Source organism: Dermacentor albipictus, chromosome 9 (genome assembly GCF_038994185.2).
Source record: "Dermacentor albipictus isolate Rhodes 1998 colony chromosome 9, USDA_Dalb.pri_finalv2, whole genome shotgun sequence".
Classification (NCBI taxonomy): Eukaryota; Metazoa; Arthropoda; class Arachnida; order Ixodida; family Ixodidae; genus Dermacentor; species Dermacentor albipictus.
In genome coordinates, this window is record NC_091829.1 from 50,236,243 (window position 1) to 50,253,905 (window position 17,663).

At 41.6% G+C, this 17,663-nt stretch overlaps 1 protein-coding gene across 1 annotated transcript in view; it reads right to left on the reverse strand.

Moving 5' to 3' along the window:
* LOC135911927 (uncharacterized) overlaps positions 1 to 8,085 on the reverse strand; it is a 38,169-nt gene extending 30,084 nt beyond the window's left edge. Inside the window, exons 1-3 of the mRNA XM_070525292.1 lie at positions 8,075 to 8,085; positions 5,650 to 5,748; positions 2,970 to 3,047 (exon numbers count right to left, since the gene is read on the reverse strand). Of these exons, the coding sequence (XP_070381393.1) occupies positions 2,970 to 3,047; positions 5,650 to 5,706 (135 nt within the window). The 5' untranslated portion in view covers positions 5,707 to 5,748; positions 8,075 to 8,085. The remainder of the gene's footprint in view (positions 1 to 2,969; positions 3,048 to 5,649; positions 5,749 to 8,074) is intronic.
* Positions 8,086 to 17,663: the final 9,578 nt, after the last annotated feature.

Consider the following 17,663-nt stretch of genomic DNA (forward strand, 5'->3'; position numbering starts at 1 on the left):
CATATTGTAATTCAATTTTCTTCTTTTTGCCGTAACTCACTAATTAAATAGGCTTAATTGCCTAACTTTTCAGTTATTGGTGGAAAACCCCAAGTATGATGTGTAGATTTGTAGAGCACCTTCAGACACTACCAATCGAGTTGTTTCCCCTAGGATTCGTCTCCCGCAGTCCTTTTTTCCGTGTTGCAAAGAAAGCTCACGAAATATGAAGAAAGTCACGTGACAGAGCACTTGCGCAGTGCTATCATGCCGGTCTCAAGCGTGCTTTCAGTGAACAAGGTCGGCTGCATCGTGACTGGCGACGAGGAAGCGGCAGCGTGTTCTCAATCTCCTCGGCAGCACTCGGCGAGCAGCACGCATTTGCGCCGTCATCTGATGGGAGCCGCGAACACAGCTGCCTACAACCATCATAACGCCCTGCCGCTTCCCCGACACCAGTCACGATGCTGCCGACCTTGTTCACCGAACGCACGATTAAGGGCACCATGATACCACTGCGCATTATCTCCGTCCCCCAACTTTTTTATTAATATTTTATTTATTTATAATAATGGTCAATATTTATATTCGCAGGCTTTCATTGCGGCCCGGAAAAAGGACTACGTGAGACATATCGCGGAAGAAACAACTCGATCTGTGGTTTCTGAAGCTGTTTTACAAATCTGCGTATCATACTATGGGTCTTCAGCCAATAATTATAAAGTTCGGCAAATAAATTTATAATTTGTGAGAGATGGGGAAAAAAAACATCGTCAGAGCTACTATAGGTCATTGTGAATGATACGCGTCAGGTGCAATTCGCTTCTGACGCAGCTTTCATTATTAAAGTTTTGGCTCAAGTTACGTGGGACACTCTGTATACCGTGGCACGTAGTTCAGTGCTGAAGGTATATGGAACTAAATACAACTTTAACCAAACGAAGTACTTTTCTTTGTCCATATTGCATAATTTAGTATGAAAAAATTCGCTCAGTGTCAGCTGTATACACAACTTAGTGATGTTAAAGCCTAATGCGAAGGCAAGACTGTGATAACGTTCACCACCATTTGCGCCTTTCATTCCTGCATCCGCGGCCAAATTGAAATGTCGCGATGTAAAATTCCCGCATTTCCATGAATAATACTGTTATGCGATGCGATGAACGCCTGAATTGTTACAAATTGTTTGACGTTGTTGCCGAGTGATATGTACCTATTATACCATGGCCTCGTGGTTAGTATATCGGGCTATGGTGCTGGATGGTCACAATGAGATTGCACCATTGGCGACATATTCTTTTGTGAAGCTTCCTTTGAGAACCTTTCCGGACCCTCTTGACTGCGACTGATAATGGCTGCAGCTGTGGCTACGTAGCTGAGTAGCGTATGCGCGAAAAAAACTTAAACAGTTTGAAAGCACATACCGAAATCTGGTACATGAAGGGAACTTTTATGAAGAAAATATTTCAACCAGATCAGACCTAACGCTATGCGCACAAATGACTCTTTTTCTAATTTAACGTTGTGTGCAATCTCTTTGAAACTTTTGTTTATGCGTAAGATTGATCAGAACATTAAGCAATCTTATCCTCGTGTTCATGCACGCGTACAAGTCAGAAAAAGTTATGTGGACACGCAAGCTGCCAATCCCGTGAATGTGAACTTGAGACGTTGACGCAGTAATGCCGTCATGAAAAAGGCGGTGTTGGTTGTTTGGCATGGGAAAAATAGGAAATACAGGTGCATCCACATAGATAAAGGAACTCTAACAAATTTCCATTTCTACCATTTTCGTGTCAGCGTTCTAATAAAAACTGGTTAGTGTGCATGTTCGTTCCTCACACATGAAATGTATGCTTCCCCAAGGATGCGTGAATAACGTAAGCAGCGTTAAGCAAATAATCATAAGAAATGTTTGGTTTATGCCTCAGACTCGTAACTCTTACGCAAACTTATGTCTATGATCTGCAGTTCTAAGACGTTTTGCGAATTTGCAAACAGCCATGCATATGTATATACACTTTGAGAAGTCGACGCAGTAATGCCGCGAAGGAGGAGACGGTGTTGGATCTTTGGCAGAAAGAAAGCTGGGGACTACAGATGCATTCATACAGAACAAGGAACTAGGACAAATATTCTATTGTGCCAATTTTTCACCAACGAAAAACCAACCCAACGACGCTAATACTTGAGGGCAGAGCTGTTGCACTATGAAACCGATGCATTTTTCTAATCATAGATTTCGTAGGGTTCGGTTGCCTGTTCTTTGTGTTTGTTTTAGTTGCACTGCAATGGCTTCAGCAAACATTCGCTATCACCTTCGCTCTTTGTGATATCAATGCGTCGACATTTACCAGTGTGCATTTGCCCATATTTCTGTTTGCATATAGGAATAACTTTCGAATAGTCTTGTGTACAAAATTCACAATAGACTTTACTTCTTGCAAAACTTGACAAAAGAAAAAGACTATAGGACGTATTTATCCTAAAAAGCTGAAAATATTTAAAATGTAACACTATTTACTGATATGTTACAGCAACACTTCCCATTTCTCACTTTGAACATACACTTGTTTTACATTCGGCACCTTGGCACACACATATAAACGAGCTCTTTTTGCACTTAAGTTACAAAAGACCATGTTATGTGTTTCTGTTGATGGCATTTTATATCTGCAAATAATAAATTTAGGGCATTAATATTGGCAATAATTCGGATTGTGAAAGCTAGCTATATAGGAAATATTTCCTGCATTCTTATATGAAAAGAGCAGTGTGCGCAACTATCAGAAAAAAAAACCGTAGTTAAGACACTTTTTTCATCGCTACAGTAAAATTATCGTAAGTTCGTTTAAACCCCTGAGATGCGAAAATTGATATTTACATTCAAATTAAAATTCACATCTTGTGTTTTCTCTCATGCTTAGGTACGTAAAAAATATTATTTAGGATACTGTGCCAATCGGATGAGTTTTTGTAACGACACTTACGTATAAGTAGCGAGCTTCAAGTGCTGTCCTGTTCAATAGCGTTTCCGGGTATCCTATTCCCAATGGCATTTCTTCCAACTGAAACAAAAACAAACGCTTTTTTATGGACGCGAAGAAGGAAAATTCATTGCGAGGACAACCGTGTACTTAAATTTAGGTGGATGTTAAAGAACCCCAGGTGGTCCAAATTGCCAGAGTCCCCCAGTACGGCGTGCCTCATAATCAGATCGTGGTTCTAGCACGTGAAACCCCATATTTTAAAAACAAATTATACACTCATTGCCTATCTGAGCTTAAAATCTCTAATCCTGGAGCTTTCGACACGCTAAGTATTTATACCACCTATAAGCCTCTCGCTATCCTTGTGAATGTTACTTCAAATATATCGGTGCATTTTCATTGCCATTTTTCTTACAATACACAACTGTCAGGACGTTTCAGATATATTAGCACGACGACGTTGCTTTTTTTCATTTCTAACATTATAGATGATTGTTTAACCCGCTACAATGCCTTTGCTGCCCATTATCGTTTAAAACTATTTTTTACAGTTTCGTATATATGAATGAACTTGCGACGATGGTCAAAACAGGTCCATGTTAAAGAATCATCTGTTTTCCGAATTCACTGCCTAATCTTTTTCTGTTAAACCTGATCCTAATATGGCGTTCGAAATTCACTTCGAACGTGAAAATAGTGTGAACGTGAAAATAGTGAAAATAGACGAAATGAGGGCGTGCAGGCGCGGGGGGGAAGAAGTGGCAGACAAAAACTAACTTCGGCTGCAGTCTCAATAAGAACTTGGAGGCCGATGGCAGAGTCAAATAGCACGAGAACAGGACTGTCATACCTCCTAACAATCCCTTTCTTTTGTTTCCTAGCGAGCAAATTGGAAACTGGTGCAGCCTTCAGCTCAGATTTCAAATGAATTAGTGATGGTACCAACAGCATGAAGGAGACTTCTCACGGCTGTGCTGATGGAAATTTCGCGGTGGAGGAAAGCGGCCAGCGTTTTCCCTCGTTGGAAAGCCAGGACAACAGTTATAATGAAAACAACTCCGACCGTGTAGCAGGTTGGTATGCAATACGGTGGCAACAAGATCATCATGAAAACTATCGTGGTTAGGATGAAGAAGGGTTACTTGATGCGTATTCTACACAAGGGTAGGAGAATTTGTTTATTAACATAGGGTGTAACCAAGCTGATAATTTTGTAGAAGCCGTTAGGTGTTGACTCACGACTTCCCCTATAGTGGTGACGTGTTCCACCGTTGTTGACAACAGGAGGCTGCAGCTACTGGGAAGACGCATTTGCACCAAAGTGCCGAAGTTGGAATGATGACCACAGTGTGACAACGACTGTGCGATGATGATGGCGTGACAACGACTGTATTACGACAGTCGGTTGACAACGCTGGAACAACGACAACAGAACGACCAGTACGGCATCACGACTAAGAGCACATAATTACTGAAGTCGGCAAATAATTCTAATCTTACTAAAAAGAAGGCCTAAAACCGGCAGCCAACGAGACATTGAACCACGAGGCATCATCACTGTAGCTAAGTGAAAGTGAAGAGTAGTGATATTTGCTTGATAGGCGCTGCTTTCCCAAGTCAGTTTACGTTCCAGCAAGCCTTCGTATGTAAAATATTTTTCTGCATCTTTCACAATAGCATGTTTATTTTAAAAAAATCTCGTGGCTCAGCTAGATAAAGAGGATGGAGTTCAAACTAAATTTTGTGAGCGAACAAAGCAACAAGGTCCAAAACTTAACATAGCTTCATTGTTACGCAAATGAATGCAGAAATTACTTCTCATCTAGTGGCATCTTATCTGCACATTTGTAAGCATTGTACTGCCATGATATACAGTGATTTAAGTTTAAAATTCTGTTGCAGTCACAAAAAAAGCAGTTTCTGGCATTGTTCTGGCCATCTCATGAATTCACAAGAGTGAAATGTTCTCCCACTATTACGTGTTTCTGTTATTTAGCCCCTTGTTTTCTGATTACTGCAGAGTAAATGAATGCAGCATTTCTCCTGTTTGTTCCAGCTTTTTCGAAGTGTAACCATATATTTTCTTTGTCATTTGTGCATTTTAGAAATAAAAGAAACATGAATATCGAGCTTTTTGTAGAATCAGCCATGCTACAACATACTTAACTTCTTCGGTTCTATAAAATATGTTGTCTTCAAGGTCGCTGTCCGCCAGAGTGTAAACCCCGAAATGCATAGTAAACGCAAAGTGAGGAGAAGAGGAACCCACAAGAAAAGAAACATTTCCGGGCTTTATTTCAGCTTTTACAACATACGACTCGCATTTATAGCCTAATCTTGCAGAAGCGTGAAAACATACTTGCTTATACTATGGCAATATACTTTAGCCTTGTTGAAAAGTGAGGTGTTGCAACCATCTTGCGCCCATTCTGATCCTATACACAATGACTTTAGCAACGAGCATGATCACGTAAAACTACGTCCTACAAGTGTGCCCTTGTTTCAGACGTCCTTCCATTATGCGAGATCACATCCCTTTGTTCCACGCCCTGTGTCATTTGCAAACGTAAACAACGCTGACCACATTCCACGGTTTCAAAAATGACCACAGAACAGAACTTGAAATAAAGAAACATTCTATATTATTTCTTCCATGGCATTTATAGGGTGGTGTTCTTACCTTTTTCTTCAAGCTTTTTCGCAATTCATTGTCCACCCAGCTGCTATTTTCAAGCATATCATTGAAGGCCTGTTTCACTTTGCTCGCAATGACTTCCACCTGAAAGGAAACCTACTTGTAAGCTATTCAAACATCAGTAAGCATTAGTATTTTTCGGCTTTGTTCGCTGTATGCTGTGCTAAGAGGACCTGCCAGAGGATATCATCATAGTCTGCAGAATGTAAATAAATGCGCAGTCCAATTATGTTAATTTCAAGCGCATTGCTTTTATTATTGATGCTCTGGGTGCAATGTTCAGCAAGACTTTAATATTAGCAAGTTGATTGATAGATATCTATTCATAACCTGCGTGCATCTAAAAGAAAAATTTAGATTGCAAGAGTGGGAGGCACCCAACTACCTATCCCTGCCCACCTTCGCATTATATTTCAATACGTCGCGCCACACTACTACAGTTCTAATCACATTGCAACGATCCAGTATGTTTTGACACACACATATTTCTTGCGGTACGACAGTTTCTTCGCTTTCGAATGTTAAGTATAAAAAACTAAAATAGTGTGATGGCCAAGAAGAAAACTCAGTAGTACCAACTATTTGCTATGTTAACGCATACGTTACATTTCAATAAACTAAAATTACACATAGAGTTATTGCGTACCAAAGCCACAGTGTGAGTATGAGGGTCGCCGCAATGGAGGGTTGGGTTCCAAATTGCTTTTGACTACCTAGATTTATTTACTGCGCATCAAATTAATTTAGACGAGTTTTTTTGCAATTTCATCGCAATTAAAATGAGCCCGGCGCTAACGAAATCGAACCACTGACATGGAAACCAACGGCGCAGTACTACAAACAATGAGGTACCGGGGAACTCGGTGCGAAGCACTAATTGCCGCGGTAAAATGAACTTGTGTTAGTTTCGTGATTGTGAATGCCCCGTAAAAATTGTGAATGTGAATGCGCACTAAATTAAACTTGTGTGCATTTGTTCAACAAGTCGGCACTATGCTCGCACTGAAGAGGAATGTTTCTGGTGTAGTCAGATAGACCATAGGTATATTTTTAAACGATAGGACACCATGGACGTCAGACTGGGTGCGAGAATGCTGAAAAGAAAACCTGTTTTGCGAAAAAACGGGGTGAATATGTGCAAGGATGCGGCATCATCCCGTAGGCATGGTGGCTTAAGCGTGATGTCGCCAAGAAGCTGCCGGGGATTGGTATCATCGTGGCGGCAAACTCGCCGCCGTTGTGTGTACAGGCCGAAAGTTAAAGAACATCAAGTGGTCGAAATAATTTGGAAGTCCGCCACTGTAGCGTGCCTCGTAATCGGTGTGTGGATTTGGCGCACAAAAAGGCATAATTTTACATGAAATGATTGCACAGCCGAATTATTTGTAACTCGCATCTCGCGATCACAGCTGTAATTAATATTTTATCGCCGGTGTTGTGACCAAGTTCGCTGCTTTCATTTACAAGAAAGTGTTCTTCCTAGGATTTTTAATGCCCACCACTGTGCCTTAGAAATTAATAATGAGTTCTTAATAAGAGCAAGCCCGGTCCTGCTCATGGCCATGTACATCATTAGGCTGCTCTTATCATTGATACTATAAGTACAGAGAATGTTTACGAGGTCGTGAAGGGGGACGGTTGCGGGTGGGGCTGACTTTACCTTGACCAAATGCGCTATTATAAAAGAGACAAAGGCCACGAGGAAACTGTAGGTTGCCGTGGCTGCATTGTGTCAAGGTCTACTTGGCAGAACAGTTGTGCTAGAAGGCGACGAGCTGGCGATATAACAGTGAATCTTTGAGCACCGAGGAAAGTACATCAATTGCCATAACTTCCCGCGAAGTAGCTCAGCTATAGCTATCGCTTGAAGTTAGAAATAACGCACGGAGAGGAAAGAACCTTATAATATGTAATGTGGTTCATTCTACGAGCTAGACCTAATATAAAACAGAGGAAAATGCCCTTTACTTCTTGCATTCCGATCTCAAGATATCGTTTTCTACAGAAAAAAAATGTTTCACACTCCTCGGTAATGCCTGCCACCAAATTATTTTTTTCGTGAACTTTTGCATCGTTGAAGGCAATGAGTAGCTGCTGGCACGCGGCCCTAGGCTAAAAAGCAACCAGGTTTGCCATCAAAGAAAATTTTACAAATGAAATGCTTCGTGCACGTTCTAAAATTCCATGAATGCTCATTCTCACTCGATGGCGCGCACATCACCGTAAGCCTCTATTGATTAGATTAGAATAGTTACAATCTCCATGTTCCAAACTGTAAATAAAACTTATTTACTTGATGGTTTTATCTGAGCTTTCGTTTCCTTCACGGCGTTATATTTTGGTTAAAAAAGCAATCGTTTAGAGCGACAAGTAAAAACTCATTCAGCTTCATACAATGCATACACCTTACCTCATTCTTAATCGCCGGGCTGGTGTAGTTTCTCATATATAAATGGTCAAGAACTTCAGGCGCAGTTTCGTCCAACAAAGCCATGCATGTACTCGCGTTACGGCCCTTTTTTCTACTTTGAAGGGGGTCATTTGAAATGCTATCTGGAGTACTCATATCCACATATTTAAGGTAAGGAAACAGTTGAACGAACCCTGCGTAGTTATACAGAATGGACCTAGAAGAGTAAAAGAGAATGTAACACACGTCTGAATATTATGCCTACAGTGATATTTCCGCACTAATGGTTCTCGTGTAGAGTCATGCAGTTATTACAGAACGTATAATACATCCAAGTTGAATAGAAAAAAAAACAGAGTTCGCGAAAAGCCTTTAAAATCAATACCTTAATTGTATAATAGACTTCATGCAGAGGGCTCGGAATTGTGCTGCTTTACCTAGCCAAGCGCTCACTGAATGACAACCCTGAGTATGGGATAAATTTCGCATGTGTTACTACATATATCTTTTGCAGCAGTTTCAAGAACGCTCGCGTATTTTTGTTTTGTATGAAGACTTCGGCTGGAGAAACGAGAAGTCCGTAATATACCGATATTGCAAATCTTGCGCTGAAACTGTATAGCGTTTATCTTATCGCCCTTAAATTTTTCTTTTTTTCATAGCATTGTTTACACATGTTGATTGTTAGAGAACCATAACTATTGGTACACAGCGTTGGCCTCATTGCTAAAAGCAAGTACGTTATCCCTGAATTTAGACTGATTGCAGACGTATGAAACATGACGCAGTGCACGTACAATGCCCTTGAACCAAGGAAATTACTATTGTCGCTCCTGATTCATCCGCTGTAAGGTTCAGTGATTATTATCACTAATTCAAACTGATATGCATTAAATTTTAGGAACTGAGGGCAGTACAATGATATATTTTATAGACAGATTATCACTGTATAAAAACAACCGGCCAGCAGCATAGAATATTTACATTCAAGCAAGAAAAACGTACACGCATATCACAATAGAAAAGAAACTTGCAGGGCATTTTTTATATGGCGTATATCGGTTTCCAATGACTAAGTGTATCAAATGTGCACTAAGCCATATCCCCAGCAAGCCTTATAAGTTACATAGAATGCACATAAGACCACTTGCATCTACGTTGTAGCAACCAAAATGTATGTATAGATGGAACGGAACCGTAGCATCATCTTAAGCTTTGTATCTTAGCTATGCATGTCTTAATGCATAGCTTTCCTAAAGGACAGCATCCTGTACGAAATCGACTTATGTATACCGCCTCCACGAATTTGCAGGAAATCGACTCCCTGCTCGATAGGATCACGCAGTTAAACGAAAAATCGTAACTACATATATTACTGCAACGTGCCATGTCTCTCAAGTAACGTTAGCCAGCGTAATCACAAAAAAGGAAAACTTAAAACAAGAAAGAGCCACCGCAGTGGAAGATCATCATCATCATCAACAGCCTGGTTTATTTATTTATTTATTTATGAATACTGCGATTCTAAACAAGATCTTAGCAGCGTAGTACACGAGTAAGTTCACAAGACAAAATAAGTACAAAAATTGGGAATTGCACTAAAAAAATTCTTCACACAAGCGCTTCACACAAGCGCAAAAACAAGAGATTCAACGTTACTTCAGCGATCTTTCCCAATAATACAGTCAAACAGCGCTATCACTAACTATCTCAGCAAGTGCAAAGAAAAAGCTAAAGATATGTTTCGAAAAGTGATAATGAGTCGTGTGTTACAGTTTTATCGGCCAGCCTATTCCAATCTACTGCAGTTCTCGGAAAAAAGGAATACTTGAAGCAGTCGACACGTGTTGTAAATGGAGTTACAGCTAGTGAGTGTCGCTGTCTGGTAGCGTAACTTGTTGCATAGGTGATAATGTGAGACGTGTCGATGTAGTAGTGACCATTTAATAGTGGGAAAAAGAATTTTAGACGACAGGCACGATTTCTGTCATTTATAGAAGGCAATCCAGTCCGAGATAAAAGGTCAGTAATATAGCTACGCCCATATGTATTGTAGATGAAGCGAACTGCTTTTTTCTGTACGCTTTCTAGCTTTCCACTATTGCTTTTAGTGAACGGGTCCCATATAACTATAGCATATTCTAAAACGAGGTGGATTAGTGTTTTGTATGCCAATAGACGTACTGTTGGTGTGGAGGATGTTATTACGCGCCTTAGAAAAAAACAACTTGTAGCGACAATTTGCTGTTACTGTGTCAAAGTGCTTTGACCAGGAAAGATCCGTTGTTAGGTACAAGCCAAGGTACTTATATTGCGCTACCTCTGACAAAAAAAGCGTTTTCTCTGCCATAGCGATATACCGGTGGCTTCGTTTGTAAGGTTATCCACACATATACTGTCTTTTCGAAATGAATGCACATTTGCCATTCTCAACACCTCCCAACTACCTTATTAAAGTCCCTGTTCAACCTAAGTTGGTCTTCTTCCGTTGTTATTTCATCGTACAGAACGCAGTCGTCAGCGTAAAGCTTGATTTTAACAGAGAGGTTAGTGACAATATCGTTTATATATAACAAAAAGAAAAGGGGGCCAAGAACGGATCCCTGTGGGACACCAGAATTGACAGCAGCTACATCAGAGGTTGTTTTATTTACAGTAACAAACTGATGGCGGTTTGGAAGGTAGGCTTTAATCCATGCTAATATTTTATCATTTCTAAGCACAGCTCCTAGCTTATGAAGAAATTTAACATGAGACACGCTATCAAATGCCTTGCTGAAATCCTTGAATATCGCATCTGTTTGTTTCCCTTTGTTAACAATGTTAGCAAAGTCATGTATGATTTCAACCAGTTGAGTAATCGTCGAAAGACCACTTCTAAAACCATGCTGCATGTTTGTGAAAACATTATGTTCATCTAGAAAACCAGTTATAGGTTTATGAATTATATGTTCTAAGAGCTTACAAGATGTTGATGTTAAAGAAATCGGTATGCAATTTTTGATGCGAGATTTATCCACCCATTTATGTAAAGGTTTTGTTCTAGAAAGTTTCCAGTTTTCCGGTAATGATCCTTCGTTGAGTGACATCGCAAATAGAATGTACAGATATTTTGCACACCATTCAGCATAACGCTTTAGTTAGGTCACGTACCAGTTAGGTCACGTACCAATTACGGCCATGTTGTCCCTGCAAACTTCTTAATCTCATCCGCCCACCTAACTTTCTGCCGCCCCCTGCTACGCTTCTCTTCCCTTCAAATCCAGTCCGTAACCCTTAATGAACATCGGTTATATTTCCGCCTCATTACATGTCCTGCCCATGCCTATTTCTTTTTCTTGATTTCAACTAAGATGTCATTCACTCGCGTTTGTTCTCTCACCCAATCTGCTCTTTTTTTATCCCTTAACGTTACACTCATCATTCTTCTTTCCATAGCTCGTTGCGTCATCCTCAATTTAAGTAGAACCATTTCCGTAAGCCTCCAGGTTTCTGCCCCGTAGGTGACTGCTGGTGAGACACAGCTGTTAGGCACTTTTCTCTTGAGGGATAATGGCAACCTGCTGTTCATGATCTGAGAATGCCTGCCAAACGCACCCCAGCCCATTATTATTATTCTGATTATTTCAGTCTCATGATCCGTATCCGCCGTCACTACCTGCCCTAAGTAGATGTATTCCCTTACCACTTCGAGTGCCTTGCTACCTATCGCAAACTGCTGTTCTCTTCCGAGGCTGTTAAACATTACTTTAGGTTTCTGCAAATTAATTTTTAGACCCACCCTTCTGCTTTGCCTTTCCAGGTCAGTGAGCATGCATTGCAATTGGTCCCCTGAGTTACTAACCAAGGCAATATCATCCGCGAATCGCAAGTTACTAAGATATTCTCCATTAACCTTTATCTCCAATTCTTCCCGATCCAGGTCTCTGAATACCTCCTATAAGCACGCTGTGAATACCATTGGAGAGATCGTATCTCCCTGCCTGACGCCTCTCTTTATTGGAATTTTGTTAGTTGCTTTATGGAGGACTACAGTGGCTGTGGAACGGCTATAGGTATCTTTCAGTATCGTTATATACGGTTCGGTTACACCCTGATTCCGTAATGCATCCATGACTGCTGAGGTTTCGACTGAATCAAATGCTTTCTCGTAAGCAATAGAAGCCATATGTAAGGGTTGGTTATATTCCGCACATTTCTCTCTTCATTTATTTATTTATTGCACATACTTTCAAGGCCGGCAGGCACAACAGTAAGGAGTGGTAAAGTACATTATTTGCAGAACGAGAGAAAAAAATAAAAAAATAATGAAGGAACTGTACTTTGAACAGCAAGCTTGAAATTGGTGCTGTCACAAATGGTGACTAAGGAGGCGGGAAGGCGGTTCCATGCAGTGGCGGTTCTTGGTAAGAATGAAGAATGGTATAAATTAGTGCGGCAAGTTGGCACTTCAACTTTGTGTTGATGACCGATGCGAGATGAGATGTAACTGGGTCTGGTGAAGAGATTTTCTTTCAGGAAAGGATTGAGGTAGTATATATTATGAAAAAGACTAAGGCGAGAATGCTTGCGACGTAGTGAAAGGTTAGGAAGATCTAATGTTTTTTTCATGGATGTTACGCTACAATGACATGAATAATTAGACAGGATAAAGCGCGCGGCACGGTTCTGAATGCTTTCAAGTGAATTAATGAGATTGGAATGAGCAGGGTCCCATATGGCACACGCATATTCTAATTTTGGACGGACGAGCGTTTTGAACATGGCAAGCTTCAGTGAGGTCGGAGCGGATGCAAAGTTACGTCTTAGATAACCTAATGTTCGGTTAGCATTGTTAGTGATATATTCAACATGCATGTTCCACGAAAGATTGCTAGTAATATGCAGGCCAAGATACTATGAGTTAACAACCGACAGGACAGTACCATTAATACAATAGGGGGGCAGATCAGAGGGGGTAGAGCGGCAGGAGACACGCATAGGTTTGCATTTATTTGTGTTAAGCTGCATTTGCCATTTGTTACACCGATTTGATACACTAACCAGGTCATCTTGAAGCTTACTGGAATCATTAAGGTTAGTTATTTTGTGGTAGATGACGCAGTCGTCCGCGAACAGCCTAATGATCGAGTTAGAGATACAGTCAGGAAGGTCATTAATATAGATGAGAAAAAGCAGGGGCCCCAGTACGGATCCTTGCGGTACACCGGATGTAACTGAACAAGGTCTAGAGGTATAATCATTAGCGGTTACATACTGGGTCCTGTTTGAGAGAAAATCCTTAATCCATGCAAATACGTTTGGGTCAATATTAGGAAGAGAAAGTTTGAAAATAAGTAAATCATGAGGAACAGAATCAAAAGCTCGCGAGAAGTCCAGAAATACACACTCAGTATCAAGTTGCTGATCTACATTAATATACACGTCATTGGTAAAACACAAGAGTTGGGTTTCTCAGGAAAAGAATTTTCTAAATCCATGTTGTGCGTTGTTAAAGAAAGAATTCATCTCGAGGAAATTAATGAGGTGTGAATATATTATGTGCTCTAATATTTTACTTGGAATGCATGTCAATGAAATTGGTCGATAATTATTGGAGGAATGAGTGTCACCTGATTTATGGACCGGAACCACCTTTCCCACCTTCCAGTCTTTGGGCAGGGTAGAAAGCTGTAGGGACTGGTCAAAAATCTTTGATAAAATAACACTTGAAAATACTTCAGTACACTTTAGCATTTTTGAATTAATGAAGTCGGGACCACAGGATGAAGAATTTTTTTGATTTCTGATAAGTTTGCCGATGCCAATCCAGTCAAGCGAGATAGGATCCATAGGCGGAAAACTTAGGGACGATAAGAATGGGAAATTTCGCTGTACTGATCGCTGAAAAAATGACGAGAAGGTATTATTCAGAATTTCGCAGCACTCGTGAGTTGGAACTGGCACGTCTGATTGGATTAACTGAAGAACATTCTTTTTAGTACGTGCAACGATAGACCAAAACTTCCGTGGGTTAGAAACGAGAAACGAGGGCAGAGTATTATTTAGGAATGTGTTTTTGGCACTGGCTGTTGCCGAACAATATTCACTGGCAATGCGGTGATATCGAGACCAATGATCAGGATGATTTGTAGCTTTAGCGCGGCGAAACACCCGTTTTTTTGTTTTTTTTTATTGCGCAGGCGCTTTAGTGCATTATTAAACCATGGTGACCGGGGGTTAGAAGGCACTCTTCTTTTAGGTATGTAGCGGTCAATTATCGATAGAAGTTTGTTTTTATAGAGAGACCAGTTTTCATCAACTGTTCGTTGCGAAAAGTTCATTAAGTAGTTCGTAATGAAAGACTCCAATTCGGCTGTTATTGGCGAGGCATCAGCTCTGTTGTAATCTAGTATAATCTTTGAGCTTTTTTTAGTAGTAGCATGCGCGTTAAGAGTGAAATGGATCAATACATCGTCGCTTATACCTTGCAGGAACGTTAGAGGTGAAACCAAGTTGGGGGCAGTGGTAAGAATGAGATCCAGGATATTGGCAGAAGTCAGTGTAGTGCGCGTGGGGTAGTGCACAAGTTGAATAAGGTTAAAATCACGGCGCAGGTCCAAAAATTCTAAAAATTGAGGACAACTCTGTTTCACAACTACGTCATCCTTCGACCACACAACATTGGCAAAATTAAAGTCCCCTAGTATAAATAAGGGTGATGTGGGGTATCTAACAATGAGGCTATTAATCACATCATGAAGTTCATGGCAAAACGAAATAGGGGCAGCGGGTGGTCTATACCAGGCACAGAAAATAAACTCGCGATTGGAAATGACAACCCGTACACACACAAGTTCTAATGGCGATGTAATCGGAATGATGTGAGAAACAAGAGCATCTTTGACACCGATAAGAACTCCCCCTCCTGATCGAATGTCACGGTCATATCGGTATAAACTATAGGTGTTTTCGCAATCCAGTATTTCACTGCTGCTTATTTTTGCTGACAGCCACGTTTCCGTAATGATAACAATGTCAGCAGCACAGGAACCAATGGTTGATGATAAAACTATGCATTTGTTGAGTACACTTCATGCATTAGTGAATAGTATTGATAGGCTTTTGACGTTTTGGTGTATGGCAGATAACTATGAAGAATCATTCACCTGGGCGGCAGCGGACTCAGGTACGGCGGCTGGCACGTGTGAAGGGGGATACATTTCACAGATGCTACCGGTGGCTGCGCAGTAAACTTATGTTTTTTTGTTAATGATTAGTTTATTATAACGAAGTATAAAATTCTGCTTGCTGGCGTTTCCGAAGTCTATATGTCTCTTACGGAATCGCCTGGTATTTTTGCAGAAATCCTCACCTACAGATACACCAGAGCCCTTTAGCTTTGCCCTCAAGGAAAGGATGCTTTCTTTAATCTTAAATGTCGAGAACATAACAATTAAGGGGCGGGTTTTATTCGCAGAAAACGACCCCAATCGGTGCGCTCTAGATACAGCCGTGTCTGGAATAGAAATATCGAAATGCTTTGACAGTATGTCCCAAACTCGAGTTTCAGACTCAGCCCAAGTCTCTGTGGGACTGTCAGTGATACCGTAAAAGAGCAGGTTATCCCTCCTTGATTGATCCTCAAGGTCAAGATTAGAGGCAAGGACACTGTTCTCATTTTTGACTGCTTCCTTGACTGCTTCCTCGATTTCGGCCATAGGTGGCGAGTTCTCGAAATTCTCTACAAAGGATTCTACTTTAGTTAGCCTTGTAGTTAAATCAGATACGGTTTGAGCGAGTGCGTATTGTTTTTGTTTAAGTTCACCTAGTGCACCCATAACTTCGGCATTTCTCAAGTCAATTTTAGACGACAGGTCGCTGATTACCGCAAGTAATTGTGTATACTGTGCACTAGAATCATTGAGAGGCCCGAGATTCGTCTCGACATCGCCGCAAACCAGTAATGCCCTTGCCACTAGTACACAATCAAAAAAGCATTGGAATAACACACTTGGGCACAAGATAAGCAGCAAACAGAGATTGTTCAATCGCTTGCTAAGAAGTGATGGTTTTTTACCAACCTCCATGTAGAACAGAAACGGGTTTCTGAGCGACGAATTCATTGTCGCCGCTATCCCGTGCCCACTGAAGGCCGAAGTCGGATCCGCCGCCCTTTTGTACTCTTCTGATGAGACTGTCGGTGACGATGCCGCTGGCCAGCCGCTGCCTGAAGGGACGCCGTAATCCAAGTAAGGAAGATAGCATGCTCCATCGTGGTCGAAAGTTGGCGCCGATGGCGGCGTTATCGGTGAAACTGCTGATGCTTCGGACGAGAGATATGCTCCCAGCAAAGTGACGGTCTGCATGTAGAACAGAAACGGGTTTCTGAGCGACGAATGCATTGTCGCCGCTATCCAGTGCCCACTGAAGGCCGAAGTCGGATCCGCCGCCCTTTTGTACTCTTCTGATGAGACTGTCGGTGACGATGCCGCTGGCCAGCCGCTGCCTGAAGGGACGCCGTAATCCAAGTAAGGAAGATAGCATGCTCCATCGTGGTCGAAAGTTGGCGCCGATGGCGGCGTTATCGGTGAAACTGCTGATGCTTCGGACGAGAGATATGCTCCCAGCAAAGTGACGATCTGCATGTAGAACAGAAACGGGTTTCTGAGCGACGAATGCATTGTCGCCGCTATCCAGTGCCCACTGAAGGCCGAAGTCGGATCCGCCGCCCTTTTGTACTCTTCTGATGAGACTGTCGGTGACGATGCCGCTGGCCAGCCGCTGCCTGAAGGGACGCCGTAATCCAAGTAAGGAAGATAGCATGCTCCATCGTGGTCGAAAGTTGGCGCCGATGGCAGCGTTATCGGTGAAACTGCTGATGCTTCGAACGAAAGATATTCTCCCAGCAAAGTGACGATCTGCATCTAGAACAGAAACGGGTTTCTGAGCGACGAATGCATTGATAGTGTGAATATGGTCTATTGTTGAGTAGCCTTTACAGAATCCTGCCTGGTCGTCACGTCGCATTCAATGAGGGTTGAATGTGACGTCGGTGCTGTGTATAGTATTCCCCTCGCCTGTGGGAAATGCTATATTCGCAAAACCGGGCGCTGTCTGAATGAACGCTTGTTAGAGCATCGCAGGAATGCTACTTCACTAAATGGTGCTGGTCATTTGCCCGCCCACATTCGCCGTTGCTCGCACAAGCCAGCATGCAAGGCGTTTTTCGAACGAACTCGTGTGTTGCGCAAATATAGCAATCAGAAAAACCGGGAAATTTTTGAAGCATTTTGTATTTCCAATGAAAACGATTACTGTATCAGTGCTCCTTCTGTTGTGCTCGGAAAAAAAAGAACTTGATTATCTCAGGCCAAACGGGTGTGTCGAATCAGCTAGGTAGGGTGGGAGATGACCGAGATTGTACGAGCGATGTAAAAAAGAGGGAAAGGTTTTTTTTTTCACCTTTTTTGTGCCTTTTGCTTTTATTCCTTTCTTATTTTGGTTTGATACCTCTGATCACTGTTGCCTAGACCAAGGAAATATTTTTGAGTGGTCCTGCGCACTAGCAGCCCCCCACTCCCTCCCCCTGTGTACAGAAAGCCCTGTT